Genomic DNA, 27,212 nt, shown 5'->3' on the forward strand with positions numbered 1-27,212 from the left:
TTTTAGTAAATTTACACAGTTGTTACCATCACCTCAATCCAGTTTTGGAACATCTACATCACCCCTAATGGATTTTTTGTGCCAGTTTGCAATCATTGCCCTTTATTATGCTCACCCCCAGGCAACTACTAATTTACTTTCTGTTTCTACACTTTTGCATTTTCTGGACATTTTATATAAATGGAATCATACAATGTGTGGTCTTTTGCGTATGGCTTCTTAGCATAATGTTTTTGAGATTCATCCATGTTGTGTATATCAGTAGTTTGGTCTTTTTTGTAGTGCTGAAATACTAGTCCATTATATGGATATACCACATCAGATGATTTATCCTTTTATCATTTGATGAGTATTTGGGTTGTTTCCACTTTTTGGCTGTTATGAATAATGGTACTATGAACATTCGTCTGTAGGTTTTTGTGTAGACATATGTTTTCAGTGTTCTAGGGAATAAACCTAAGAGTGGAATTTCTGGGTCATATGGTAACTCTATCTTTAACATTTCAGAAACTGCCAAACAGTTTTCCAAGTGACTATGCCATTTTACAATCCCACCTGCAGTATCTAAGAATCCCAGTCCCTCCACATCCTCACCAACAGTTGTTATTTTCTTTTTAATTATAGCCATTCTAGTGAGTATGGAGTGATTATCTCATCATGGTTTCAATTTGTGTTTCCCTGATGACTAATGATTTTGAGCTTCTTTTCATGTGCCTGTTGGCCACTTGTACTTCTTTGTTGAACTGTCTATTCAATATTTTGCCTATATTTAAACTGACATCTTCCTGTTAATGAGTTGTAACAGTTATTCATATATTCTAGATTGAAGTCCTTTATGAGATACATGATTTGCAAATATTTTCTTCAAGTCTGTGGCTTAGTTTTTATTTTTTTAGTGGTACTTTGAAGTAAAAGTTGTAAATTTTAATAAAGCCTAGAACAATGGATTAATGTCACAGAGCATGAAGAGTTCGTTGGTGTGGTTTTAGATTTCAATTAACCTTTAAGTTACCATTGGTAGAGTTTTAATATAGTATCATTATCTGAAAAGACAGTGAAATTATTCTTTCATTTTCCAATTTCGTATCTCTATGAAATTGGATTTTCTTCATCAGTTTCAAACTAAACTGTGTACTGCCAACAGATTGAATGCAGAAGTGGGTATGAGAATCCAGGTGTCTTTTATTAAGCCAGACATCAAAGAGATTTACAAAAATGTAAAACAATACCCCTCTTGTCACTACTTTTTTTATTTTAAAGATATAGTTTTTCATAAAAATATTATGTTAACATGTAATACATTTAAGGTTAATTTTAAGTGAATTGGATAAATACTTAAAACTTTTTTCAGTTTTAATTTCTAATACAGTAAAAATCGATAGGTATAACTCATGAACAGAAGTTCTTTAAGTTCATCAATAATTTTCAAAAGTGTAAAAGGTTCTTGAGGTTAAAAATAAAAATTTGAGAACTGCTGCTTTTAATTTAACATGCCGATTCAGAGTCATATGAGACAGCTCTTTTATATTTGTACCATTGCTTTCTGATTTTCATATAAGTTGGTCTTCTCTTTCTACTAGATTGTTAGCTTTTTGAAAGCAGAGAGCATATATTTTACTTTTATTTCTTAGAAGATTATCATTCTCCTCCTAGAATAAGTATCCAGTGAAGACTTAATAAGGGATTGAAGGATTTCCTATTGGCTGATCACGTTAGAGCAGCATTACTGTGTTGGCTTTAACATAAATAGCTGTATTTTTTCATTCAGGTGGAAGAGCACAATGGTCACATCTTTAAGGCCACCCAATATAGCATCCCTACATACTGTGAGTACTGTTCTTCTTTGATATGGATAATGGACCGAGCCTCTGTTTGCAAATGTAAGTATGAGACATCTTTGAGGAATTGTTTTTAACCACTTGACATTTCTATTTCCCTGAGTTTTCTTATACATTCTTTAACATAAAGGTGTAATTCACACTCTAATTCTTTAACCACATCTCTCACTATACTCTCACCTGCTCTCTGTAACCAAACCATATATTTTGGTGTTCTCTGATCACTGTACTTGCATCTCACTCTATCTGGAATGCTGTTCTCCCAGATGTTAGTATGACTTACAATTTCAGTTAATTTGTGTCTCCACTCAAATGTTACCTCTTAGAGTGCTCTTTCCTTACTCTCCTATCTAAAATGGCACCTTGTCCCCCATTCTCTGTCCCCTTACTCAGGTTTAATGGCCCTTATAGCACTTATCACTACCCCAAAATATATTAAGTATTCATTTGTTTTCTTGTTAGTCAGTCTGTCCCACTAGAATGTATGGCTCTATAGGGTCAGGAAACTTACCTGTCTCTTTTGTATCACCAGTGCCTGGAACAGTTCTGGCACATTTTAAGTTTTAATAAATATTTGTTGGGTAGATGGACCTATAGCTGGATGGATGAATTAATGAATGAACTCTTAAATTGTAACCAAAAAGGTACTTTTTTCTGCTGTAATCCTTTCATCATAATATATAAATCCCAGAATGTGAGTAGAGATTTTTTGTAGGTCAACTGGATTCTGGCTTACAGAAAACCTTTAGCTTCCACTCATGTCATTCCATGTATCTAGTCTGTTCCTTTCAGTAATTCTGTGAGGCTTTGTTTACTAGTGGGCCAGAACTGAATGAATAAAATACTAGGAAGGACTGGGTCCGGTATGACAAGAAGAATGAAAGTCATGTTCGCCATAGTGAAATCACTATCATTGCTGGATATGTTCACTTGTTCAGTGGTTCAACGATGGTTTTCATTTTTTTTTTATTACTAGAAGTCTAAAAAATTATAGTGAGAATGAAATAGGAAGTAGTTTGCCATGTACTTGACTGTTTAATGCTAGTCTGATTCCTGTAGATTTGGTGTAATTTTCTCTGGTTTGAAACTGAAAATGTGAAGAATCTGCTTTTTTATAACTTGGGTGGGCTTGGTTTGGTTTCTTAACAAAGTAAATAAATTTCTTTGTGATTATAGCAGTACAATGATTTGGCCTCCCCTCTTTGATCTTGGCTTGAAAACCCCACAGTTTATACTCTAGAGACTCAAGAAGGATGTTCAGGTGTTAATATACAAGAGCCAGAGATGGTGTAGCAAGATGACATAGGCCAAGTGTGTTCTCAGTATCCTCCTCTCAGTGTGCCTCTTCCCACCTACCTGGCTAGCTACCTTGTTAGCTCCTGCTCGAAGAAATTATTTCTGCTCTGAACCTTTTCTTTATCTCATCTTCCCAATCACAACTGATATTCTTAATGTTCTGGTTCCTCAGAGCTGTATTCTGGACCTTCTAAGATAATAAATAAGACCTTTCTTAGCTTTTTTTTTTTGAGTTCATAATAGTTTACATCAGTGTGAGATTTCAGTTGTACATTATTTCTTGACTGTCACCACATGAGTGCTCCCCTACACCCCCTTAGCCTCCCCCGACTCCCTTTCCCCTGTTAACCACTGAACTGTTTTCTTTCTCCCAGTACTTGTTTATATGCTACATGTGAGTGAAATCATATGGTGTTTGTCTTTCTCACTCTTGCTTATTTTGCATAGCATAATTCCCTCTAGCTCCTTCCATGTTATTGCAAATGGGATGAATTTGTCTTTTTTTCTGAGTAGTATTCCATTGTATATATATACCACATCTTCTTTATCCAATCATCAGTCGATAGGCACTTGGGTTGCTTCCCTGTCTTGGCTGTTGTGAATAGTGCTTCAGTGAACACAGGGGTGCATATGTTACTTTGGATTGTTGATTTCAGATTGTTTGCATAGATACCCAATAGTGGGATAGCTGGGTCGTATGGTGGTTCTATTATTAGTTTTTTGAGGAATCTTCATACTGTTTTCCATAGTGGTTGCACCAGTTTGCATTCCCACCAGCAATGTGTGAGGGTTCTCTCCTCTCCACACCCACTCCAACATTTGTTATTTTTAATCTTAGTGATTATAGCCATTTTAACAGGTGGAAGGTGTTATCTTAGTGTAGTTTTGATTTGCGTTTCCCTGATGATTAGTGATGTTGAATATCTTTTCATGTGTTTATTGGCCATTTGTATATCTTCTTTGGAAAAATGTCTGTTCATCTCCTCTGCCCACTTTTTGATCGGGTTGTTTGCTTTCTTATTGTTCAGCTGTGTGAGTTCCTTATATATTGTGGAGATTAGCCCCTTGTCAGCTATGTGATTTGCAAATATTTTCTCCCAGTTGGTGGGTTGTCTCTTTGTTTTCATCCTAGTTTGTTTCATGTTGCAGAAGCTCTTCAGTCTGATGAATTCCCACTTGTTTATTTTTTTCTTTCGTTTCCCTTGACTGAGAGGACATGGTATTTGAAAAGATTCTTTTAAGTTCGATGTCAAAGAGTATACTACCAATGTTATCTTCCAGGAGTTTTATGGTTTCAGGACGTATCTTCAAGTCTGATCTATTTTGAGTTTATTTTTGTGTATGGCGTGAGATAGTGGTCTACCTTCATTCTTTTGCATGTGGCTGTCCAATTTTCCCAACACCATTTATTGAAGAGAGTATGTTCTTGGCACCTTTGTCAAGGATGGGCAGTCAAGGATATGTGGTTTTATTTCTGGGCTTTCAGTTCTGTTCCATTGATCTGTGTGCCTGTTTTTGTACCAGTATCATGATGTTTTGGTCACTATGGCTTTGTAGAACATTTTGAAGTCAGGGATTGTGATACCTCCAGCTTTGTTCTTTTTTCTCAGGATTGCCTTAGCAATTTGGGGTCTTTGATGGCTCCATATGAATTTTAGTATTCTTGGCTCTATTTCCGTGAAGAATGTCTTTGGGATTCTGATAGAGATTGCATTGAATCTGTAGATTGCTCTGGATAGTATGGACATTTTAACTATGTTTATTCTTCCAATCCATGTGCAAGGAGTCTCTTTTTTTTTTTTTTTTTTTTTTGAGGAAGACTAGCCCTGAGCTAACATCTGCCAATCCTTGTCTTTTTGCTGAGGAAGACTGGCCCTGAGCTAACATCCATGCCCATCTTCCTCTATTTTGTATGTGGGATGCCTGCCACAGCATGGCTTGCCAAGTGGTGCCGTGTCCGCACCTGGGATACAAACCGGTGAACCCCAGGCCACTGAAGCAGAATGTGTGCACTTAACCACTGTGCCACTGGGCCAGCCCCAGGAAGCTCTTTACATGTCTTTAAGTCCTTATCAATTTCTCTCAGTAATGTCTTATAGTTTTCATTGTGTAAGTCCTTCACCTCCTTGGTTAAATTTATTCCTAGGTACTTTATTCTTTTAGTTGCGATTGCACATGGAATTATATTCTTGAGTTCTCTTTCTGCACGTTCGTTATTGGAGTATAGAAAAGCAAGTGATTTTTCTAAGTTGACTCTGTACCCTGCAACTTTACTGTAGCTGTTAATTATTTCTATTAGTTTTCCAATGGATTTTTTGGGGTTTTCTATGTATAAGATCATGTCGTCACCAAACAACAAAAGTTTCACTTCTTCACTCCCTATTTGGATTCCTTTTATTCCTTTCTCTTGCCTAATTGCTCTGGCCAAAACCTTCAGTACTATGTTGAATGAGAGTGGTGATAGTGCGCATCCTTGTCTCATTCCTGTTCTCAGGGGGATGGCACTCAGTGTTTGCCCGTTGATGTTGGCTGTGGGTTTGTCGTATGTGGCCTTTATTATGTTGAGGTAATTTCCTTCTATCCCCATTTTGTTAATAATTTTTATCTTAAATGGCTGTTGGATCTTGTCAAATGCTATCTCTGCATCTATTGAGATGATCATGTGGTTTTTATTCCTCAGTTTGTTGATGTGGTGTATCATGTTGATTGATTTGCGGATGTTGAACCATCCCTGTGTCCCTGGTATGAATCCCACTTGATCGTGATGTATGATCCTTTTGATGTATTGATGAATTCTGGTTGCCAAAATTTTGCATCTGTGTCCATCAGCGATACTGGCCTGTAGTTCTCCTTTTCTGTGCTGTCCTTGTCGGGCTTTGGGATCAGAGTGGTGTTGGCCTCGTAGAATGTGTTAGGAAGTGTTCCCATCTTCCCTAACTTTTTGGGGTAGCTTGAGAGGGATAGAAATTAAATCCTCTCTGAAAGTTTGGTAGAATTCCCCAGGAAAGCCATCTGATCCTGGGGTTTTATTCTCTGGGATGCCTTTGATTGCTGTTTCGATCTCTTTGCTTGTGATTGGTCTATTCGGATTGTCTGTGTCTTCTTGACTCAGCTTTGGGAGGATGTAAGAGTCTAAGAATGTATCCATTTCCTCTAGGTTATCCATTTTGTCGGCGTATAGTTTTTTGTAGTATTCTCTTATAACTTGTTGTATTTCTATGGAGTCTGTTGTTATTTCTCCTCTTTCATTTCTGATTTTGTTTATGTGAGCTTTCTCTCTTTTTTCTTTGTAAGTCTGGCTATGGATTTTTCAATTTCACTTATCTTCTCAAAGTACCAGCTCTTTGTTTCATTGATCCTTTCTACTGCCTTTTTTGTTTCAATAGCATTTACTTCTGCTCTGATTTTTATTATTTCTCTCCTTCTGCTGACTTTGGGCTTTGTTTGTTCTTCTTTTTCTAAATCAGTTAGGTGTAGTTTGAGGTTGCTTATTTGGGATTTTTCTTGTTTGTTAAGGTGAGCGTGTGTTGCAATGACTTTCCCTCTTAATACAGCTTTTGCTGCATCCCATATGAGGTGGTATGCCATGTTATCATTTTCATTTGTTTCCACATAGTTTTTGATTTCTCCTTTAATTCCTTCAATGATCCATTGCTTGTTCAATAGCATATTGTTTAGTCTCCACATCTTTGTCCCTTCATCAGCATTTTTCTTTTCTCTTTTTTTGAGGAAGATTAGCCCTGAGCTAACATCTGCTGCCAATCCTGGTCTTTTTTGCTGAGGAAGACTGGCCCTGAGCTAACATCTGTGCCCATCTTCCTCTACTTTGTATGTGGGAAACCTACCACAGCATGGCTTGCTGAGGGTGCCATGTCCACACCTGGGATCCGAACCAGCGAACCCCGGGCCGCCAAAGTGGAATGTGCACACTTAACCACTGCGCCACCGGGTCGGCCCCTCAGCTTTGTTCTTGTAATTGATTTCTAGCTTTATAGCATTATAAGCGGAGAAGATGCTTGTTATTATTTCAGTTTTTTAAATTTATAGAGGCTTTCCTTGTTTCCCAACATATGGTCTCTCTTTGAGAATGTTCCGTGCGCACTTGAGAAGAATGTGTATTCTGCTGTTTTTGGATGGAGTGTTCTGTATATGTCTATTAAGTCCAACTGGGTTAGCTTTTCATTTAATTTCACTGTTTCCTTGTTGATTTTCTGTCTGGATGATCTGTCCAATGATGTGAGTGGGGTGTTGAGATCCCCTACTATTATTGTGTTATTTTTAATATCTTATTTTAGGTTTGTTAATAGTTGCTTCATGTACTTTGGTGCTCCTGTGTTGGGTGCATAGATATTTATAAGCATTATTTCTTCTTGATGAAATGTCCCTTTGATCATTATATTCTGCCCCTCTTTGTCTCTCTTTACCTGCCTTATCTTGAAGTCTACTTTGTCTGACATAAGTATTGCAACACCTGCTTTCTTTTGTTTGCCGTTAGCTTGGAGGATTGTCTTCCACCCCTTCACTCTGAGCCTATGTTTGTCATTGGAGCTGAGGTATGTTTCCTGGAGGCAACAAATTGTTGGATCTTGTTCTTTAATCCATCTTGCCACTCTGTGTTTTTTGTTGGAGAGTTCGATCCATTTACATTGAGGGTGATTATTGATGTATGAGGGCTTAATGCTGTCATTATATCACTCATTTTCCAGTTTTCCTGCATTTCCTTTGTTTCTTGTCCTGTGTGTTTTGGTCTACCCATTGAATTATGCAGTTTTTTATGATGTGTCTCTTTGTTTTTTCCTTATTTACTTTTTGTGTCTCTGTTCTGCCTTTTAGTTTAGTGGCTACCCTGAAGTTTGTATTCAGAATCTTGTATATAACATAGTCCATTCTCTGAGGGCCTCTTATTCCCCTGGTCTAGACTGATTCCAGTCCCTCTCATTCTCTCCTCCAGTCAGTGTTCTCATATCTGATTCCAAGTTGTGTTGTGAGTTTGTGGTTAAAGTGGCAAGATTGTCTTTGTCCTTGGTGTTCTCCTACCCTTTGGCCTAATGCTGTAGTTGAATATTTGCTATCCTATTCTGATTCTACTATCTATTTGTCTCCTTACTTTGTGTTTTGTGACCCCTTTCTCCCTTTTGTTCTTTTTTCAGGTTTGAGGGCCTTCTTGAGGCTTTCTTGGGCAGGGGGGAGGGTGTCTTGTGGCTACGAAGTCCTTTAGCTTTTGTTTGTCTGGGAAAGATTTAATTTCTCCCTCATATCTGAAGGATATTTTTGCTGAATAGAGTATTCTTGGCTGAAGATTTTTATCTTTTAAAGTTTTGAATATGTCATTCCATTCTCTCCTAGCTTGTAAGGTTTCTGCAGAGAAATCTGCCGAAAGCCTGAAAGGGGTGCCTTTGTAGGTTATTTTCTCCTGCCTTGCTGCCCTGAGTCTTCTTTCTTTGTCAGTCTTTTTTGCCAGTTTTGTTACTATGTGCCTTGCAGTACGTCTTTTTACATTGACAAATCTAGGAGATCTGGAAGCTTCCTCCACACACATTTCCCGCTCTTTCCCTAGATTTGGGAAGTTCTCTGCTATTATTGCTTTGAACATGCTTTCTGTTCCATTCTCCTTCTCTTCAATTTCTGTAATACCTATAATTCTTATGTTGCGTTTCCTCATTGAGACGGATATTTCTCACAGACTTTCTTCATTTATTTTTAGTCATAGTTCTGTCTCCTCTGTCTGGAGCATTTCAACATGTCTATCTTTGATTATGCTGATTTGCTCCTCTATGGTGTCCACACGAGCATTCAGGGAATCCGTATTTTGTTTTATCTCTTCCATTGTGTCTTTGATCTTTAATATTCTGATTGATTCTTCTTCATAGTTTCAATCTGTTTTGTGAAGTAGCTCCTGAACTCATTGAATTGTTTCTATATATTCTCTTTTACCTCATTGAGTTTTTTGATACCTGTTTTGAATTCATTGTCATTTAGTTTACTTATTTCTGTGTCCTCGGGACTGAGTTCTGGGTGCTCGTTGTTTTCTCTCTGGTCTGGAGATTTGATGAAGTGCCTGATGTTGGAAGGATGGGTCTTTCCCATTCTGATATTATTCGGTTCCAGTTACAGCCTATCCCCAGTGGATGGGTGTCAAGTGCCACGTATTCTGAGCCCTCTGCCCTCAGCCGAGATGTCGCAGTGCAGGTTGGGGGAGGGGCACTTTCTCTTGCATGCAGTCCAGACTTCCTGATCAGGTCTCGCCATCTTGTCCATCCTGGGGTCTTGGCTTGATGAGGTCATCCCACGCACAAGCTTTCGCCCCATTAGAGCACTTCCCTCTAGGCTGCAGGGGCCCTAGGGATTCCTGGGTGATCCTGCGGACGTGCAACCCCTGCCCCACTCCTTCCCTCTTGGAGCGTCCCGCGGCAGCAACGACAGTCTTTAGAGGAGGGAGCAAAGCTCTCTCTTATCCCGTTCCAGCTCCTCCGAGGGTATCTCCAGCTTCTCCACCCTCCGTCGTGTGGCTTCTCTGACTCTCTGAGAATTTTTGTGCTGTTAGGGTCTTTTCTGTTGGAATATGCTTGCTCCTTTGTATTGTATGTTGGAGCGGAGAGAGTCCCAGGCAAGTTCACTGCACCACGACACTGACATCACTCCCTTTCTTAGCTTTTAATGTACTAAAGTTTTTTTTTATTTCAGTAGAAGTCTTTGGCAGTAATGCCTTCCTAACCCATTGGAATGATTCTTAATAGATATTTCTGACATTTTAGAAGATTATGGATCAGATATGTAAGGGGAACATGAGTGCTATATTGTGAATCAAACCACAAAGTTATATAAATATTCTGTTTGAAAGAATAAAAACCTTTTTCATAGACAGTAGTTAGAAATTTTAAGCATGTTTTTAGCTTCATTTTTCCAAATACAATGGCTTAAAATCCATTTTCATTATAATACCCTACAAACATATGTGTGATGTTATAGCGGTCTTGGACTTAAAGAAAAAATTTGTCCAGAATAAAGTTGTAAAATTGTTAAGTTCTTGTCATGAATTTACAGACTTCTAAAAATGCTGCATTCTTAACCTGTTTTTCAGTATGCAAGTATGCTTGCCATAAGAAGTGCTGTCTGAAAACCACAGCCAAGTGCTCTAAAAAGGTAGGATATTATCACCTATGAGTAATAAATAACAGATCTGTTGGTATTTTGTGCCTCATTGAAAGAAATCAAGGCCTCTTTAATGATTTCATAGAGCAGTGGTTTTCAAACTTTTTGACCACAAATCACAGTAAGAAATACATTTTATGTCATGATCTAGCATACACATATAGTGAGATGTGTATATATATCTGAAATAATTTTCCTGGAACTATATCACATGGAAGCTACTAAACTGATTTCACAACCAACAGTTTACTAAAACACTACTTTTAAGGGTTTCCCACTTTATTAAACACTCATAAGTTTTCCTCGGAATTGTCTTGAAAGTGATAGTTAAAGATTTTAACATGAACAGCAAAATTCCTCAGCATAGTTGATGTTTTTACATATTTATACTTGGATACACAGAGATCTAAAAGATAATGAACAATGTACTATGGTACTTTATGCTTCAAGGAAGCAAGCATTTTTGAAACATTTCAGGCTTTTCTTGATGTGTAATCACATTTTCTTACTTATTAATCACATACCGACAATTATAACAGTACTATACAATTCTGAACTGTAATATAAATGTGTGTATGTGTTGTTTATAGCCCACATATAGAATTTGCATCTATTCCTAATTCGTTGACAAATTATGGCAGGAAACAAGGAGAAATTTGATTCAGGGCTTAAAGTACAGTGAAGGTGGGACATGTGCTTCTAGTTAAGATGGAGTAGCTTATGAAAGACTAATACTCATGTTGAGAACAACTGAAGAAAGTCTGTTGCCAAGCATCGAAGAGCTGCCCAGGCAAATTGGACTTTAAAGGTCTAGATCCTAGAGAGAAGAGAATTGCAGAGTGGTAAATCTGTATCTGTGAGATGTTTTTCTTGTACTTGGAATTTGTTAATTTTTATTGTAGGACAGGAAACCAAGAATCTGGGCACAGGGCCACATTTGAGAGTCAGAGGAGTCAGCACAGCTTTTAGGAATCTCATAGGGCTATAGAGACAAAAGTTGGAGTTTGGGATTGCCGGGACTTTAGGGACCATTATCCAGAGATATAGAGAAGTAAGCCTGAAACTCAGAGGTTTTCTTCTCAAGGCATTTTCTGAATTCTTAAGCTGCCTGGGGTAAAAGGCTAAGAATCTACACAGAAAAGCAGATTTCTGCAGTGTCACAGTGCTACGGAGAGAAAAATTGGAATTGTATGATCCACCTTTGAAGAGAGACCCTGGTCAGTACCATAGACTTTCATTGAGACCTCTGAAGAGCTGTACTCTAGGGGGTGAACCTTTGATAGACTGAGCTTTATAAAAACTGCAAACTAGCTTTGAGGCCATTCTTGATTAGATTAAGATGATCTGTTTCTTATTATAACTACCCACCAGAGAGAATAGGTTCAACTCTCTTTAAAGAGAGAGAATATCATCCAGAGCCTTAACAGTTTGCTTGAATACAATATCAGACATTAAGAAATGAGAGTAAGGGGGCTGGCCTCGTGGTGTAGTGGTTAAGTTCAGACGCTGTGCTTCAGCAGCCCAGGTTTGTAGGTTCGGGTCCCAGGCTTGGACCTACACACCATTCATCAGGCCATGCCATGCCGCTGTCCCACATACAAAAAATAGAGGAAGATTGGCACAGATGTTACCTCAGGCACAATCTTCCTCACCAAAAAAAAAAGAGAAGCAAATGAGACTAAGAAAAGAGACAAATAGAGAATATCAACAGACTCATAGATGACCCAGTTACTGAATTAATCAGATATGTATTTAAAAAATTTTTTAATTCATGTATTCAAACGATAGATTAAAAGATAGAAAATTTCTTTTCTATCAGAAAACTGAAATATACATTAAAAAAAAGTAGTCAAATGGAAATTCTGAAAATAAAAAGTACACTGACATTATAAACTCAGAAGAATGATTTAACAGCATATTGGCCACAGGAGAAGAGAAGATTGGTGAATTGAAAGATAGGTCAGTAGAAATACCCAAGCATGGAGAGCAAAAAGAAAGGAGAAATACGTAAATTAACATGAGAGACATATGGGAAGGATGAAAGGTTCTTAAACATGTGAAAGGGGAATCCAGGAAGAAATAAGAGAGAACAAGGAAGAAGCAGCGTTTTAAGAGATAATGGCTAACACATCAAGTCACAGGTTCATTAACTACTTTTAACTTAAAGTGAGATAAATACAGAGAAAACCATCAGAAGCACAGTGCTCCAAATGAAAGAAAAAATTTCTTCAAAGCAGTCAGAGGGAAAAAAATAAACACTACTAAAGAATCAGTGAAAAGACTGACAACTGACTTCTTAACAGGAATGATAGAAGCCAAAATACAGTGGCTTGGCATATTTTAAGTGTTATAAGAAAATAAAGCTAACCTAGAATTCTGTACCCAGTGACAATAGCCTTCAAAAGTGAAAATGATGTGAAAATGTTTCCAGACAAAGAAGAACTCAGAATTTATCACCAGTAGACCTACATTAAACGAAACACTAAAGGAGGTTCTCCAGGAAGAAGGAAAATGATCTTAGATAGAAACAGACGTGTAGGAAAGAATGAAGAACAACAGAAAGAGTAAATAATGTGTAAATATAAATGAATAGTGACTAAAAACACAATAATAAGGTCTTGTGGGGCTTAAAATATATGGAGAATTAAAATGCATGAGAACAGCAACACAAAAGGTGGTTGGGTAAATGGAGTTAAACTATTATAAGGTCTCTGGGTTATCTGGGAAGTGGTTAAAGTGCTAAAAATATATTAGACTTAAATGTGTTATGGATATTTGTTGTAGTCTTTAAAGTAACCACTAAAAGAACAGCAAATGAATATATGGCTTAAAGGCAAATAAAGATGGAAAAATGGAAAAACAAAAAATACTTGATTAATCTAAAAAAAGACAAGAAATGAGAGAAACAGAAACATAAATTAGGTTAGACCAAGAAAATAATTAGCAGATTGGTGAGTATAAGTCCAAATATATTGGTAATTACATTAAATGTTACTTCCAATTAATATGTTAAAACCAACTGAAAAATCTCAATGATATGCTGTTTACAGGAGACATAATTAAATATAAAGATACAGGAAGGTTGAAAGTGAAAGAGTAGATAGATATAGCATGCAAGAACCAACCAATAGAAAGGTGGTGTAGCTGTACTAATATTCAAGTGTACTTTAGGACAAAAAACAGTACTTTAGATAACGGTGTTTCATAATGATAAAATGGTGAACCCCTCAGGAAGATAGAGAAATTCTAACTTTAGAAGAGTCTAGTATTATAACTTCAGTACGTGGCAGACAGAAATTCAGTTAAGGATACAATTGGTATGAAAATCAAGATTAAAAAACTTGGCCTAGTTGATATGTATTGAACCCTGCATTGTACAACTGCCTGAATACAGAGTCATTTCAAGTGCCCATAGAACATTTGACAAAATTGATTGTATGTTGGACCCTAAAACAAGTCCCAATAAATTTTAAAGGATTGAAAATATTGAGATTATATTCTTTGACCAGAATGGAATTAAACTATAAATCAACATAAAGATAACTAGATAGTCCTCAGTTGTTTGGAAGTTAAGCACTATACTTGTAAATTAGAATAAAAATTGAAAAATATTTTGAACTAAATGAAAGTATGACATAGCAAAAGTGTGAGTAATTAGAGGAATATTTATAGCTTTAAATGTATACATTAGAGAGGATAGGAGAAAAATAACCCTGGCAAATTAAACCCAAGACAGTAGCAGGAAGATAATAAAGAGAAATAAATGAAATCAAAAGCATTTGTACAAGAGATAAAAATCTACAAAGCCAAACTTTAGCTCTTTGAGAAGATTAAAACAATGGATAAACTCTTGGGAAGAATGATCAATAAAAAGAATTTTTAAAAAACAGAAATTGTCATTCTGAGGAACAAAAATGCACATGTCATTGCAGATGTTGCATATATTAAAAGCAAAATAAGAGGCTATTACAGATACATGGGTACTAATAAACTTGACAATTTAGATATAGGGCAAATTCACACAAAAACGTAACTTAGCTAACATAAGTCAAGAAAAAATAGAAAATCTGAAGAGTCATATCTGTTAAAATAGAATCTGTAATTGAAAATCTTTCCACAAAGAAATCTCCAGGCCCAGATGGTTTTTCCACTGAATACTTCCCAGTATTTAAGGAAGAAACAACACCAGTCTTTTACAAACTCTGCCAGAAAATGGTAAAAGAGTGAATGCTTCATAACTTTTTTCCCCAAATTGGCTTATGAAGATAGTGAAAACTTGAAGTCAAGCATGAAAAAGATAGTACAGGGGCCAGCCCTCTGGCCAAGTGGTTAAGTTCACGGAATGCTCCGCTTTGGCGGTTCAGGGTTTTGCCGGTTTGGATCCTGGGCATGGACATGGCACCACTCGTCAAACCATGCTGAGGCGGCATCCCACATAGCACAACCAGAAGGACATACAAGTAGAATATACCACTATGTACTGGGGGGCTTTGGGGAGAAGAAGGAAAAAAAAAAAAGAAAAGAAGATTAGCAACAGATGTTAGCTCAGGTGCCAATCTTAAAAAAAAAAAGATATTACAGTAAAGGAAAATTGCAGGTCAGTCTATATCATAAGCATTGATGTAAAAATCTTAAAATATTAATATATTAAATTTGTGCTAATGATAAAAAAATGTGAAAAAAATACCTTATGGTAAAGTTGTTTTTTATTCCATGAATGCAAAGTTGGTTTATCATTCAAAAGAATCAGTCGATATAATTCACCACGTTGAACAAATAAAGAAAAAAATGTAATTTCAATAAATCAGGAAAAGTATTAGATAAAATTCAAAACCCATGCATTATTCAAACAAGTAAACAAACAAAAAATAATCGACCACAGAGTGGAAGAAGATATATTTGCAATTCATCTGTCCATCTTGGATCTGCAGTATATCAAAAGCATCTACAAATTAGTAAGAAAGATGGTCAGCTCTATACAAAAATGAGCACATGACTTAAGCAAGCACTTCACAAACTACTCTTGACATTATTTGTCAGTATTTATCCAACCTGAACATAAGCATTTCTCATGACTCAGCAGTACCACTCCAAGTTATATACCCAATAGATCTGCATAGATATTTGTGCCAAGAGACGAATAAAGAACATTGATATCAGCACTATTTGAAATATCCCCCAGCTCGAAGAAACCTAAATGTTCATCAGCGGTAGGATGAATAAATAAATTTTGGTTTATTTGTATAATGGAATACTATATAATAATGAGATTAAACTATTGGTACTCACAAATATAATGTTGAATGAAAGAAGTCATAAGCAAAAGAGGGCATTCTGTATTATTCCATTTAAATAAAGTTCAAAAATAGATGAAACTAACTTATGGTATACATGTTATATGATATTACTAATATAATTTTCAAAAGCAACTAAAACTAATTTATGGTGATAGCTAGCAAGTAAAGATAATTTATAGTGATAGAAGTACTGGTTGGTTGTGAAGGTTGAAACACATAGTGGCTGGGAGGGCTTTGAGGAGAATTTTATACTACTGGTTATATTCTATTTCTTGATTTGGGTCCTGGTAACAAGTGTGCATTTACTTTGTCAAAGTCTGTCAGGCTTAAACGTACGATTTGTGCACTTTTCTGTATGCATGTTATACTTCAATAAAATTTTATTTAAAGTATACAAGGAAGTTAATTTGGAGGAAAAATAACTATAAAAACATTTTTTTACAAGGAAAACTCGAGTTAAATTTTTTTCAGTTGAAAATAGTAAAATTAATTTTTTCCTTAATTTCAAGAAATAGACTTTTTTAGCAAGTGTGCTTTAGATTAGTTGGTTTCAAATCAGACTATTTTAAAATTTTTGTTTAATACTCTCAAGTATTTTTTTGCTTTCACAGATCTTAACTATTAACATTTCTAATGCCATAGGGATAGCCATAACATTTAAATAAACAGATTATATGTGTGCATCTGTATGTCACAGTAATAGCAAGAAGTTTGGCTAAAGTTTATTTTTGTTTTAATCATTTCAGCAAACATTATTCTGTTTCTTTAACAATTTATTGAACATTTGCCATATACCAGATACTATGCTATGTATGTTCATCTGTTAATCTTTACAATAAGCCTCTCAGATAGAAAGGTAATACTCCTGTTGCAAATATAAATATAAAGTAACATAGCTATAACCTAGTTGTAAATATGAAGTAACCTAAATAGCCTAATTCATATAGTGATGATGCAAAATTTTAACTTGCATTCTCTAAATTTTTCAAGATTAATTGTCCTTCCAATTCAGACCTAGAAATACTTTTCAGAGATGTTGCTTTATAATAATTTAAGATAACTTAACATGCTTCAGAGTAGACATGCAGTTAATTCTCTTGAGAATTAAGTGCTGGAATTCAGAGTATATGTAGATGAATGACACATAATATAAAACGTAGGTCTGCTTCTACTTAAAATTCTCTGGTTGCTTCCCTTATCTGTCAGGACACGACGCAAATTCTGTAACTTAGTACTCAAAGCCCTTTATAATCTCTCTGTCTACCTTTTCCTCATTTTAGTTCAGCCATATCAGATTACTTTTAGTGTATTTTGCCCAACTTTGTAGTTGTGTGTTTTCTGTGCCTAAAAGGTTCTTTTCTTGCCTTCTTTACTTATGTATTATTTGCTTTTCAGCAGTTAGGTTAAGCATCAAGTCTTCTCAAGGTCATTGGTTGTTACCCAGCCCAATCTATAATATCTAATAAATCTTTACCCATCTCTACACACTACACACTCTACACTACTAATACTAGTAGACTAGTATTAGTCTACTAATACTACTAGACTAATACTACTAGTCTACACACTAATACTACTACTATTACTCTTAGGATAAGGACTATCTCTGATTTGATTTTGTTTCCCTGTTACCTAGCACGTAAATGACAAATGTATTGTTAGACTGGAAAGAGAAATTAGGATCAATTAAAGTAATATCTTCAATATTAGACTCAGGAATGTTTGTACCTTATTTTGGTATATGCTAATTAGCCACTGAAGGTTTTTGAGGATAATAAAGTAGATTATATATACTATATAATATATTAAAAAGGGAGAAAATGGATGTGGGGAAATTCATCAAGAAGCTGCTGGAGTAGTCCAAGTGGTCAGTGACATAAGTTTGAACTAGGGTGATGGCACTGAGAACAGAAAAGAAAAAACAGTGTACTGATTCAGTGAAAGAACTTGGTACTGATTGGATCCAGGTTGAAGGAGAGAGTAGGGTGTACAGTGATGGGTTAGAGAGGGAGAATAGTGCAAGAGAAGGAAAGGACAAAAAAGATTTACAAAAAAGGTTTTAGTCTCAAGTAATACCTGGCATTTTTCTTTTCTGTGAATTATTTCAAATAATCTTAAGGATAAGCTGTTCTTTTGCAGTCACACACACTATAGTTAGTAAGGTATGATATTAGGTACACTATTGAAGTAAATAAAAAAGATCTAAAACACTCATCATGGGCCAGTCTGTGTGTCTCTGCCTTTAGCTATGACATCAGTGTTCAGTTAAACTTCTCTAAAGTTTTCATAAACATCGAAGCACTCTTATGCTTCAGAAATTACTGACATCTCTAATTCATATCAAATTAGTAGATTTTTCTAATGCTATCTGGTAAATGTTTAGGATACAAAGTCTATTCCGCTTCTCTCTTGCCCAAATCCCACTTTACATGAAGGGACGTTTAGCAGGAAAGGAAACAGTAGCCTGTTGCCACTGCCTCCATTCTCCACCCCATAATTTTGGGGGGAGATTCCTACTGGGAGAGGATTGAAACTAACATCTCACTTACTTATACTCTCAGCATTTACCGTAATTCACTTTCCCCTCAATTCTCATAACCGTGTTTATAAAACCTCAGAGAAATAAAAAGTAGTTCCTCTTAAAAAATTGGTTAAACGTGTTTAAAGATGGTTGAATGTATTTGGAACAAAAAATTATCTTCCATTTAGTATGATCCAGAGCTATCATCTCGACAGTTTGGGGTTGAACTGTCTCGTTTGACCAGTGAAGACCGAACTGTTCCTTTAGTGGTGGAAAAGCTCATAAACTACATTGAAATGCATGGACTGTACACAGAAGGTATTTACCGAAAGTCTGGTTCAACTAATAAAATCAAGGAGCTTCGTCAAGGTCTAGATACAGGTGAGATAGTGCCCTCCAAATCAAAACCAAGTACTTTTATTTAAATAGGTCATTTCATGCTCTTAATGTTTTCATCACATGTTGGTCCTTTTCTTGCAGCCAGAAGAATGCAATCAGTTTCTGTGGTGCTTGTTTATCATTTTGTAGCTTTCTAAAGAGTCTTTGTTTTTATGTGGTCAATTCAGCAAACATTTATTGAATGTGTCATTTGTGCAAGGCCTTATTGGGTACTTCAGACAGATTTCATTTAATCTTTTTAACAATCCAGTAAGATCACAGTATCTGAAATTTACAGAGGAGAAAATTTAGGTTCAGGGAAATTAAATAACGAGCAGTTGAGGATGATGCACGGCACTGTGCTAATGTTTTTATACTAATCTTCGCAACAGTCCTATGAATTAGAGAGTATTACTCCAGTTTACAGATAAAGAAACTGAGGCCTACAGAGGATCTTGCCCAAAGACTCTCCATCAATAAGTGAACAAGCTGGGCTTTAACCCTAGATTTTCTGAATCCATAAACTGAACTATTGCCTATTATGACTCCAAGTGGTGCTCTTTCCAACACATCTTCTTGCCTTCCTACATTGATGACATAGCTATTTAAACTGGTAATTAGTAGGTTGAACATGTGTTTGTGTAGAGTTCTAGCCTCAGTCCTGGAGTGTACCCAGGGGTTTAACTTTGACTTTGGTTTCATTCTCAACTTCTACTCTTTACTGCTATTGGGAAAGAATAGGTCTTTTTTAATCACACTTAGGTACAAAACTTGTCTCTGTGTTCCTAAGAACCTACCCACATGCTTTTTCTTTGCAGTTTTTTTTTAATGAACAAATTAATGAGAAAAGAATCAGTATGGACATAATAACAGAAAATGCCTAGTAAAACTCAAGCAGAAGGTTCTGCCCACCAGAGACTCAGTCTACTCCAATTTAAAGGCAAATTGCCAACTTGTCTCTTGTACCTTAGGTCAGCACAAATGAAAAATCATTCATCCTGTGTCCTCCCGATCATCTCATCTGTATAACCTTAGGGAGTTTTTAAATGAAACAGAATAATATGTTTTCTTTACAGTTCCTAAGCTCAATTATTGCTGTCCTTTCATCTCTAACAATGACTTAAAATCAGCCTTACTATTACAAAATGCTCTCTGGATCTTTTTTCCATTTGCCATCCAAAGCATTGCTACTCAAAGTGTGGTTCCCACACTAATCCACAAGATAAGTACAGAAATTGAGAGCAAGCATTTAGAAACATTTATAGCAGTTTAACAGTGCATTGACATGAAAAAACGTGATCTTTTATTTTACACATCTGTCAGTCCACAACAGATTTGGAAAACAAAGAAAAACAGTTCCTTTACCACAGTTAGAAGAACTGCTGCCAAGCATGAAATTAGATTGTAGAAGATCTAAGTTAGTTTAAGAACATGTAGGCTTCTTTTGGTGATGATAGTTTGTAAAGTGAATTATTTGAATCTTTTTTGCATGTTTTGGCCTTGTTGTCTAACTCTTGTCTCTAAATAGATGCTGAGAGCGTAAACCTAGATGACTATAACATACATGTCATTGCAAGTGTATTCAAACAATGGCTTCGGGATTTGCCCAATCCACTCATGACCTTTGAACTCTATGAGGAATTTCTTCGAGCTATGGGTAAGTACAGGCTTCCTGGTTTCAGGGGAGGCCTCACTTAGGAAAGGAATGCCATCTTCATTATAGATTATTTGGCCATCCTCTTGTGGTTTAGTCTTTATAGATCCAAAACCAAAAGTAAGCTTCTGACAGTCAACACAAAACTGCCAGTGTATACTCACCTATTCAAATGTTGACTTTGTTTAGAGACTCATTAAAATGTCAGTGTCCTGAAAGATTTGTAAGTCACTTAGTTGCTTCTCACAAAGGGATTAAAAGACTAAGGTTATAAACAAATTAAAAGATGAAGAGATTTGAGGGTTGGCTTATGTTCATTTAAATTGTGAATCTAGGCAAGACCTCTATGTAAAGCTAGCTATTTTATGCCAGGCCTAACAGGTTGTGAATTTAGTTTTTCAGTGCTCCTGATGTGTAAGGTATTGATGAACGCCTCCCTTGAAGTGTTTAGGCCCTGAGGCATGACTCTTCAAATTCCCATAAGACTGATTTATAAAATCTATGGCAATTGATTAATTTTAATGGAGAATCAGTCTGCCACAAAATGCCTGAAAAACTACGACATCTCTTTCCCCTTGCTGTAATCAAGGATTACTGCAATATAGGTTAAAACTCAGGAGACTGTTTAGTGAATATAGAACTCAAGCAAAGGGAGGTTAGTGGTAATGGTGAGTTGCTCTTCTGCCATACAGGTACATCTGCCTCTCCTAAAACTGTAAGACTCTAGAGCCAGTCTCCCCGCTACCTGGTGTCTGTCCAGGAGGAAGATGTAGCATATGAGAGGGGGTATTCAGTCTTATTTGCTGCTCTTACTGTTTTTAGGCCTTCAGGAGAGGAAAGAGACAATCCGTGGTGTATACTCTGTGATTGACCAGCTCTCCCGAACTCATCTCAATACACTGGAACGCCTCATCTTTCATTTAGTCAGGTAACTTCAAGAAGCAAGGGAATGTTTAAGAGTTTCTCTTGGATTATTTTAAATAAATGAAGGGCTCCTCCATTTGGAAAACTGACAGATATATTTTTTTCTCTTGTTTATAAAGTCAAGCCTTAAACAGATGGTTACAGTTTCTTGGAGCAGAAAGCCTCAGCTGATTTAGACTACATGGCAGGTGCTTCTCTATTCTATTTGAGCCATGTATCAGCTTCAGCCTCGTGGTGGCACTCTATAGTCTTGCATGTTATCTAACCCCTAAACTAGAAAGGATGTATATCTGTTGACATAACCTAATTCATAGTAAGTGGGTTCAGATGGTGCTCAGGAATGGACTGACCAAAGAGACTTCAGGAATAGTCTCTCTTCACCTGAGTGTAAATATAAGCAGTAGTTGGGAAAGATTCCATCTTTCTTTTTGGATAAATACCTTATATGACCATCTGAAAATGCCTTAAAGTCTCTTCTCCATTCTTCAGATGTGTTCATCTAGTGATGGTGACCTTGGGCAGAGGGTCACAAATTTCCCTTGGTAAGCTATCTGCTGGTCTACATTGCTTCAAGGAAGGACCAGAGTGAAAGTGCATTTTCCAGAGGCAAAAGAACAGCTTTGGGAAAAGTCTACAGTGTTTCCCTTCGACTGATGTGACTCTCCTTCCACTACTATGCAGTTGATGTCATACATCTTTTTTCTCTCATCTTTTCTGCCTACCTCCCTACTATTTTTGCTTTTATTGTGGTTTCACTTGGTTTTTTTTGTACCTTAGGATTGCTCTACAGGAAGATAGTAATCGAATGTCTGCTAATGCTTTAGCCATTGTGTTTGCGCCCTGCATTCTCCGCTGCCCTGACACCATTGACCCGCTACAAAGTGTGCAGGACATCAGTAAGACTACCACGTAAGGCCAGTCACTATCACCTCTGCAAAACCCTGGGGACTTCTGAGTTGCTGTAGTCACTTTATCCAGATATAAAATTTAGTGAATGGTTTCATAAGTTCAGATGTTTTTAAGAAGGCAGCTAGACACCATTGGATTGTCTTATGCTGAAGATGAAAAATTTTTTTAGATTCTATTCACCTGAGCATCATTTGTTTTGAAGGGTCTTATTTTTTAAATTTGACTTTTCTTTAAGAATGCTTATAGTTTCTAAACACATTTTAAAATTCCATTTTACCAAATTACATACACTTTGTATCTTCCTGTAATCTAGTCTAACTATGGTATTATGGTTCTGAATCCCTTTGGTCTTAATACTTCAATATTCTTGTATTTCACCTTGGCCTTTTTTCATGGGCCTCTGCTTTCCTTCTAGAGTGGTGGTTCTTAACCTTGACTGCAAAAAGAGCTTGAAAAAAAACTAGTGTTTGTGTCCTATCCCCAGAGAGTCTGATTTATTTGGTCTGGGGTGTGGCCTGGGCACTGGGACTTATAACCACTTCTCAGATGAATACTAAAGTGCAGCCAATGTTGTAAATCGCCTTTCTAAACCCTATCTCTGAGCTCGTAAAATAAGGGATGTTGATTTTTCTTTTATCCTCCAACCGTCTACCACACTTAGCTAAAAAACATTCTGGGGGTACTACACTTTCTTTGATTTACTTCAGCTCCTAAGGGTTTTCTCTTTCCTTCTGTTTCAGCTGTGTGGAGCTAATTGTTGTGGAACAAATGAATAAATATAAGGCTCGTCTCAAAGACATCAGTAGCCTGGAATTTGCTGAGAATAAGGCAAAGACCAGGCTATCACTGATTCGTAGATCAATGGTAAGATGCAAGACATATAATCATAGGGGAAAATGGGAGCCCTCATGGGATTTTAAGTGTGCATTTATGGTGTAGAGAGAAGTTATTCTTTGAATGTTTTTCACATGGAACAAGTGAAAAAAAAATCACCTCATCTCAGAGTACTATGGATGCCTCATGTTTGATCTTTTAGCTGTCTTTAATTATATGTATGGAATATACGCAGTTAAATGTGCAGAATTTTTTAAATCAAGTGTTCAGATTGGGGCCAGCCCCATGGCCGAGTGGTTAAGTTTGTGCGCTCCACTTCGGAGGCCCAGGGTTTCACCAGTTCGGATCCTAGGTACTACATGGCACCGCTCATCAGGCCATGCTGAGGTGGCATCCTACACAGCACAACCAGAGGCGCTCACAACTAGAATATACAACTCTGTACTGGGGGCTTTGGGGAGAAGAAGAAAAGAAAATGTTTGGATAAAGTGGTGGTGGTTTAATAATCTGCCCTGTTTTCTTTTTCTGTCCTTTCTCTGAAAACTTAACCTGTTCTTACTTTTTTCGCTACTTCCTTCTGCCATCTGTTCCCATGCATAACCATGTCACTTTTGGTCCTGCCAATACTCCTGGGATATAGAGAACTTAATCATTTGCAAGAATGTGATTCATAAGGAAATGGGATTCCATCTATGAGTCTACTATTATCAAATAAAGATTTCTTTCAGTGTTTATTGTTAGGTTTTGAGAAAAGCCTTGCAAAAAATAATTTATCTCCTCCATTTGCCCCCTTTTCTGTTTAATATCTTCCTTTGTAACCAGTGAGCTGTAAATAGATAACTCCAGTTCCCACTGACCAATAATCAAGAGGGTCTGGGTAGCTGGAAAACTGCTACATTAAAGTTTAATTATTGCCCATTTGCTACTCTTACCCTCAATTGTAAAACAAAATTATAGTGATGAACGCCCACTCAGATCCCCAGAAAATCTGAAAAAAGAAGCAAGCTTCCCTGTCATCATGCCCATGCTATTCCAGGGGCCCAGCAATACTTCTTCCGTATCTTCATAGTTTATACTTAGATTATCATTAAAGTAACTGTCTTCCTTCACTGTTTAAACAGCCTGGCACATGCCAAGTGCTCAACAAATGTTCGTTGATTAAGTTAGTGAAGGGTCTTCTCTAAAAACAAATATAAACATAGACTTTTTCCAGGCAGTAAAGATTAAATAAATCTCATCATAGGATACCGTCTAAATCTTTTCCCCAGAAAATGGAAATAGAAACCACATTTAAAAGTGAATCTCGGAGGCCAGCCCCTTAGCCAAGTGGTTAAGTTCGCGCGCTCCGCTTTGGCAGCCCAGAGTTTCACCAGTTCAGATCCTGGGTGCAGACGTGGCACCCTCATCGGGCCATGCTGGGGCTCCATCCCACATGCCACAACTAGAAGGACCCACAACTCAAAATATACAACTATGTACTGGGGGGCTTCAGGGAGATAAAGGAAAAATAAAATCTTTAAACGTGAGTCTCTTTCTGTAGTGTGAATTCTCAGTTCTGAGAGGCCCCAATTTAGCAGTGCCCATCCAGGGAGGAAGGGAAGAGACCTTTTACTTATATAAAGCTACTTTTCAAAGCAGCTAGACAAGCTGTGCTTTTTTTTGCTGATGCTGCAGAAGGTGGATACATTCAGTCCATTAACAGACTAACCCTTCTCTTTTAATGTGGCAATGACATGTAAATTCTAACCTTCTGCTTTCCTTTTCATGTCCTTCCTAATCCAGAAACCTGTACTAATTGCAGTTAGATTTATGAGCATTACCCGCAATTCAGTCTCGGTATGTATTAATATTGCAGTGTGTCACAGCCACTTTTTGTTATTGTCTCTCATCCATCCAGGAGTTGTTCTGCTCTGTCTGTCATCCATGCCTGTCCACGCTTCATGTGCAGCCCCAATTCAGGTTCCGCTTCCTGACTGGCCTTCACTTGCGTTTCTCTTACTCTCTTTTTTTAGAAGCTTTGTTTTCCTTCCTCTGTATCATGCAGTTGAATGATGTCCATTTACAATATACTGGTTTTTCCTCTTTGTCAGATAAGCCTCTTTGTGATTTCTTCTTTGGTTGGATCATTAAAAAGTGAACGTTGAAAGCATTGAGGTATCAAATTAATTTCTGCTCTATGAGCTTTGTTCTCATCAATTTCCTCCACTTTATTACTTAAAATATTTATTTCTGCTTTCAGCATCCTCCATTATTAGTAATGCTTGTTTGTCCATTCATATCTGTGACTTTGATAGTGTCTTCCCAGATGTGAAAGTGTGGCTCTTATCTGCTTAACATTTTTCAGGTAGAGTAGCAAATAGTAGTGAGCAAATTGACAGACTGGTTCTAAACTTAAAATCATAGTATAATAGAACTCATCCCAGGATTTCATTGATTATACAAAAAAGGAATAGAGAGGTGGAAAGCTAACGCCAATATATATGGAAACTAATTTCAGAGACTATCCATCTATGTGTAGCCAGTTCATTGAGGATGCCAGTTTGTTGGGTTATAAATACAAATCAGTTTTGCTTTTTTATCTGATAACTGCCTCCCAACTCTACCATGTCAAAGTCCCCTTGCCTACTGGCTGTCAGCTACCTTAACAGCATCTTGTCACTATGCCGTAATTTTCAAATACTCTAGTCTCATTCCAGTGTTTAAGACTTAGTTCTTTTCACATTATAACTTCAGTCACAGGCTTGAGGCAGTACTCTTGTCGCTTTCTCCCAGGGTAGACTAGACTTTAATCTGAGGCTGAGAACTTTGGGGGTGAGTGAGTAGGTTCTTTTTGTCACACACTTCTGCTCTCCCTCTTTCTTGTGCTTTTTCTTTTTCTGGTGTTGAACCTGGGAGGAGTGATAGGAGTGGCAGAATTCTACATAATATCCCAGTGTTGAGGGCCAGTCCTTTTTCTTGATTGTTCAGTGTTATTATTCAAGCTCATTATCAATAGGCTAAATAAAGATGAGTGGTAGTTCCAGTTTATCCTGCCAACAGTGAGGTCAATCCTATCCCATTTCCAATCCTATCCTAGTTCCATAGGCATTGGCAGTCCCTTGCAAGATTTGGTTATATCTTCTGGCCAAACCTGATTGATGGCATTCACACCGTGTGACCCTGATATGTATATCTTTTTTTGCCTGAAGACTTTACCCAATCAGATCTACCGCCCATGGCCAATTCTAGGGCCTGCAGGCGCGTTAGGGGAAAAGGTTACATGTTTCATACCTCTTGGGAACCAAGAACTCAAGGTAGCAATAGTCTTAGCCTACTTTTCTACCTGACACTTCCCCACCACACTCTCTCCCCATTTCCCTTTCCCTGTGCATATAATAGAGAGGCAAATCAATAGGCCTTTTGCCTACACAAATAATCAAACAGGGAATGCAGTACCAGTCTGCATTTCTTTTAGATGGCCTCTAACTTTGATTCTTATCCTCTAGATTCAGATGTGACACTACTATTTTCCCCAGTCAGGGAAGGGAATATCCTCTTTTCATAAATTCTACATTCCCTTCAAAGTCCAGTAGCCCCCTTTTTCTTTTCTGCCTTTTTAGATTTACATTGAAGGAAGGTGTTACAATATTGATGATAAGACTGGTTCAATAAACTGGTGCCTCTTGGTAAGCCCTGAGAGAAGAGGCTGGTACGAAGTTCTGTTGGCTCTTTGAAGCTAAAGGAAGGAGTACTTAATTATTCTCAGCTTTGGGTCTTAGCCACAACTTTGGCACAGGAAGAAAAATCCCACTTAACATCCTCTTGCATATACATTTAGCTGTACACCGAGTCTTAAGAACAAGACTATATCTAGGACCTATTCAGTATTCAGTAAGCATTTATGGAAGTAAATCTAAGAATTGAATCTAGGTAAGATAGCAGTGAGTTTTTAGGATATCCACTACAAATAGACTAATCAAAGTCAATAGTGTTCATGTATTCATAAATGAAAAAATTTCTCTTTCATAATTAAGTATAATAGTGACTTTTTTGAAAAGAAGGATGAACTACATTTATGAAAAGTATATTGTACTGTTGCCAATGTGAAAAGTCATTTGAGTTGGATGTTGAAAGATGAGTAGTAATTTAACACATAGGGAGGGGAAAGACAATTCCAGAGGCAAGGAGGCATGAAACAGCAATCCAGGAATAATAGCTGCTTTGAGTAGCTAAAGCTAGGGCAGGCAGTGTGGAAATGGCAGAAGAATTTGGAAAGGTAGATTGGAACCAGATGTGCAAGATTAGGAATTTTGAATTTCCTGCTTTGAAGCATTAGGGAGCTATGGAAAGGTTTTTAAATAGGGGAATGTCACCAACAGTGTCTTTTAGAAGATAACTGGTAGCATTCTGAAGAATGGATTAGAGATGGG

General features: G+C 37.0%; 1 protein-coding gene across 6 annotated transcripts in view; it reads left to right on the plus strand.

The window, feature by feature from the left end:
• Positions 1-27,212, plus strand: part of LOC124233049 (unconventional myosin-IXa) — a 289,642-nt gene that overhangs the window by 235,731 nt on the left and 26,699 nt on the right. For 5 of the 6 annotated variants that reach the window (XM_046650076.1, XM_046650077.1, XM_046650080.1 and 2 more), the window contains 7 exons: positions 1,769-1,880; positions 10,216-10,277; positions 18,293-18,485; positions 20,011-20,139; positions 20,959-21,064; positions 21,838-21,969; positions 22,710-22,833. In XM_046650076.1, the coding sequence (XP_046506032.1) occupies positions 1,769-1,880; positions 10,216-10,277; positions 18,293-18,485; positions 20,011-20,139; positions 20,959-21,064; positions 21,838-21,969; positions 22,710-22,833 (858 nt within the window). Of the gene's footprint in view, positions 1-1,768; positions 1,881-10,215; positions 10,278-18,292; positions 18,486-20,010; positions 20,140-20,958; positions 21,065-21,837; positions 21,970-22,709; positions 22,834-27,212 lie in introns of those variants that run through there. The other variant, XR_006886963.1, reaches the window with a different exon arrangement.

Source organism: Equus quagga, unplaced genomic scaffold (assembly GCF_021613505.1).
Source record: "Equus quagga isolate Etosha38 unplaced genomic scaffold, UCLA_HA_Equagga_1.0 153_RagTag, whole genome shotgun sequence".
Lineage (NCBI taxonomy): Eukaryota > Metazoa > Chordata > Mammalia > Perissodactyla > Equidae > Equus > Equus quagga.